The following is a 4,376-nucleotide window of genomic DNA, read 5'->3' on the forward strand; positions in this document are numbered from 1 at the left end:
ACTGGAGTTTTTTTTTTTTAAATAGCATAAAAAAAAACTAAATAGCAAAAATTAACTAAACAGTTACTGTTTACCCCCAATCCAAGCACCCCACCCCCCACGCTGATGGTACTCAAAAAAAATTCCAAGGTTGGCAGGTCTGTATTAATATTAATAGGAGGAAGAATTAAAGTTCATTACAAGTAACTTTTCAAGCTGAGGTAAATACCAGTATGTAAAAGGTACACAGTGTAGTACACAAAAATACAAAACACCATAATTATAACACACATGGCACTAAAATAATGCAATAAACATGAATTAAGCAACATGAGTTGTAGCATAAAACCCTAATATATATAACTGATAACATGAACTGTTACCCAATTATTTAAACATAATATCAGTGTCAAACAGGGAATTTTGGAAATGTTAGTTTACAGTTTTACACTGGAAATTATAATCTTATTGTTCTTTTTCACTTCCACAAACTGTACATTTAACAGTATTTTACTGTAAAATTACATTAAACTTCCTGTTAGATCTATTACAGTTTTTTTTTTATAGTAAAGGAACTTACCAGTAACCAATTAACGGGTCTTTCACAGTTAAAATTATATTTTTTATAGTGTAGTGTTAGGGTTTAATGTACTTGATTGTAATTATGCAGAATTTACTGTTATTACTATAGTAAGTATAGTAATTAAATATGTTTACAAGGTCATTGTAAAATAAAGTGTTACATACTGTCAATACTATTTCAAATACTGGTATAAAGTAAGCAGTACATACTGTTCAGTATACACTAGGCAGTGCAGTTGTATTCCATTCTGAACTTGGCCTTTATCTTTGTGCGTCAGAGAGGAGGAGAAGGTGCAGGATTTGTCCAGGCCGTGTGAAGCTGAGTCTGGTTCTGACATGTTTGCTGAGAACCAGCACCTGCAGGTGAAGATCCAGGCTTTCGAGCAGAAGATGGGCGATGAGGTGGAGGAATCTGAGGAAGAGGGTGCTTCTCCTGGTCCTCAGAGACGCCACAGTCTGGGTCAGGCAGCGCGAGACGAGCGCAGAGAGATGAGGTTCAGCAGGTGGGCCTGACCTGTGGGAATTTAGAAATAAATTAAAAGTTTATAATAGCTGAAATAGACCTTCCGATAGATAAATGGCTATCCACCCAAATAGTCAATCAAATCTCTGCACTGATATGCCTTGTTGTTATTCGCTATTCTAATTATAACGCTTATTGTGGTATATTGCATGAACAACTGAACATGTAATAAATGATTGAAACTTGAATGAAACATTTTTATGTTTGCACATGGAAAGGAATAGTAGAATGTATGGTGTAAGTTTTTAAATAGCACTCATCATTCTTTATATACGTATGGTATTCATTTTATTTATGCATGTCTTAAAGTCTTACATTTGATTTAGCAAAATTCAACACTGCAGAAATATGAATACTACGTACATCTTCTAAGAGAGTATGGCACTTTTTAATAACTCACAGCCTAAAATAAATTGACTGAGTTTTTGTGTTTTGACCTGTGCTGTTCTCTCGTGTTCAGGTCAAAGAGTCTGGCTCTTCACGCTGTACGCACACGATCCATTAACTCTGACAGCAGTCCAGAGGGAGAAGGGGTGGATCTGAGCGCAGAACTCGATGTCTGTGAGGCCATTCCTACTTCAGAGACTGGTTCTGCCCTCACGGCCCTGCAGGAGAACCACAAACTCACAGAGACTCTACCTGACACATCTCCAAACAGTGAGGGGCAAAAGGTGGTGGCTGGAGATCCCCGGGAGGGAGATCGACTCTGGATCCACCTAAGAGACAACATGGAAGAAATCAAAACCTTCTGTGCAGAAATGTTCAAGCAAATCCCCATACCTGAGCACTGTGTCATTGAAGGTAACCTTTCAAATCTTAGAGCAATCCACAAAGTAACACGTTAAAAAATACCTTGCATTTATGAGTAGTGCAGATGGAGAACGCTCATCCAGAAGTTACTTTGTACGTGGGAATTAATTTGGACATGAATGTGCAAATAGTCACGCAGTGTGAAAACAACGGCGATCCGACGAGTTTGAAAATCGTGCAGTGTGAACTCGGCATTAGTTTGATGCGTTTCCTCCTCTTGAGGTCGCCACTGCTTTTATGAAGAGGTTGCCAGGTTTTCACAACAAAACCCGCCCAATTGCATTTCGAGGGGGTCCCCCGTTAAAAATCGCATTCCGAGAATAAAATACGCATGTTTTGGCGGGGTTCCCCTGGTACAATTCGCATTCCAGGGGCTAAATATCACGTTAGTGGGGTCGGTTTTCAACCCGCGGACATGAAAAACAACCCGCAGCAACAGTGTTAAAGCAGCCCAATTCCCGCGGACTTGGCAACACTCGAAGAGGATAGCGCATCAAGAACCGGGTTGACCGGGTACTCGGTACCACCGAAGAGGATAGCGCATCAAGAACCGGGTTGACCGGGTACTCGGTACCACCGGTACTTAAAAAAACCTGGTACCGTAACGTTTTCATTTTTTTAGTACCGACTTGGTACCGAAATACTGGGTCTTTTGACAACACTAGTATGAACAATAGTTAGAGTGATGCTTGCCTTTTTAAACACCACTAATTATCTATTAGTGCACTGAATGTGACACGCTATAGTTCAGCTGAGGGTGGCAGACAGATTGAGGGGCAGCTTGGCTCTGGTATCCAGATGCAAAGCTATTTTAACATCTCCTCTGCACCGGCCTGGGTCTCTGCCTCCCCTTCACATTATTCAACAGCTCTCCCACAGAGAAACTTTATGGTAATCGATCAGTCGGCGACCTGCTGAATACATGTGAGTGTGCTTGTGCTTGTGTTTTTTTTTTCATTAAACAGTTGATGCAAAATCCACATGTCACTGAGTCACATTAAAAAAAGAATATGAGAACCAAAGCATAATTATGCTCCAAGTGTTGTTTCATAAACACATATGGAGAGTCGAGGGACATTCAGGCTGATGCTAAACTGGCAGGGTCACATATACAAACCCAAATACATAAACGCAACACAATACTAACTTCACTCTTCTTCTCCCTCACACATATAGTGTCAATGAAGGCCAAAGAGAATGGATGATTAATGATGTTTATAGAGAGATTGATTTGAAGTGTTTTGTATAATCAATAGACAGAACACAACGACACAGTTATGAGTAGCGGTTTACCGAAATAGGCTTCACAATGGCGAATGGGAATGCCAATATATCCACAGTGCAGGGTGAGATTGAGAGGCTCAAATAGCACAACCAAATAAATAAATAACATAAACCTCCCAACCATGTGACCAACATGTAAAATGACCAAATGCATCAGATGGGTAGTCATCCATCCATTGCCATGCCATCCATTGTCATTGTCTGAGGCTGAGACTAGGTGGACTAGGCCAATATAATGCAAGTATATATGTGGAACAATTTAATGATTGCAAATAAGACCGTCACAAAATTCCAAAATAATTTTGACAATATTTAATCATATTTCTCTAAGGGTGTTTTGACATCTGGCTTGTTGCATTTTCTCCCTTAGTTTGGTTCATTGTGGCATATATGAACATGCAGTCAGCCCAAGATCGACTAAATGCAACATTGTTTCAGAACAAAGCAAATGATCTACAGGTCTAAAAATGCCCTAAAACATTATGAGTGTCTGGTTTTGTTTCTTCTGCAGTGGTTTGGAGTCTGACTACACTATTGTATTAAAAGATGGAGCAGTTTAGCTGCTGGGAGTTTATTTTAGGATATTTTGTGGTTTGGGGAAATAGATTCCATTTCTGGCAAAGGAATTCATAAGCAATTCATGCTCATGTGTTTATGTGTGTGTTTGTTCTCCAGACTCACATCGTGGCTGTGTAGCTAAGCTGTCCTTCTCCTGTCCACTGAAAGGACACTACTGCCTGTACGTGAAGTCCTGTTTCTCACTGTGTAGCCGTCAGCCACACCTCTGGATCCAAATCATGCTACTGGCACTGCAGGTAACAGTCAGACAGGTTTTTGTGGCACGAGATGTGTGGCAATGTGTGTGTGTTTGTACTTGTTTAGGTATTTAGCCTTACAAGGACCGAATATCCTCACTTATGCAATGAAATGTTATGACAACTGACTAGTTTCAAGTGTTCTCAGGTAGGCTAAATCATGTTTTTACTTAGATCTAGTGATTTGTAGAGGTTTCTGTTATGGCTATGTTTATTGGCAGGGGTCAGGTTGAAAAAAAAAATGGTAACACTTTACTTGAAGGGGTGTGCATAAGACTGACATGGCACCTTCATAATCATGACATGACACATGTCATGAATATGAAGGAGGTTTTATGCATGTTTATGACAACTGTCATTAAGTGTCATTCGCTCAGTTATGT

General features: G+C 39.8%; 1 protein-coding gene across 1 annotated transcript in view; it reads left to right on the top strand.

Annotated features, from left to right (window-relative positions):
* LOC107679005 (ventricular zone-expressed PH domain-containing protein-like) overlaps nt 1-4,376 on the top strand; it is a gene marked incomplete at its 3' end in the record, with an annotated part of 88,786 nt that overhangs the window by 82,539 nt on the left and 1,871 nt on the right. Inside the window, exons 8-10 of the mRNA XM_016474407.1 lie at nt 840-1,064; nt 1,545-1,885; nt 3,854-3,993. Of these exons, the coding sequence (XP_016329893.1) occupies nt 840-1,064; nt 1,545-1,885; nt 3,854-3,993 (706 nt within the window). The remainder of the gene's footprint in view (nt 1-839; nt 1,065-1,544; nt 1,886-3,853; nt 3,994-4,376) is intronic.

The sequence above is a fragment of the Sinocyclocheilus anshuiensis genome, unplaced genomic scaffold (genome assembly GCF_001515605.1).
Source record: "Sinocyclocheilus anshuiensis isolate Anshui unplaced genomic scaffold, SAMN03320099.WGS_v1.1 scaffold1980, whole genome shotgun sequence".
Classification (NCBI taxonomy): domain Eukaryota; kingdom Metazoa; phylum Chordata; class Actinopteri; order Cypriniformes; family Cyprinidae; genus Sinocyclocheilus; species Sinocyclocheilus anshuiensis.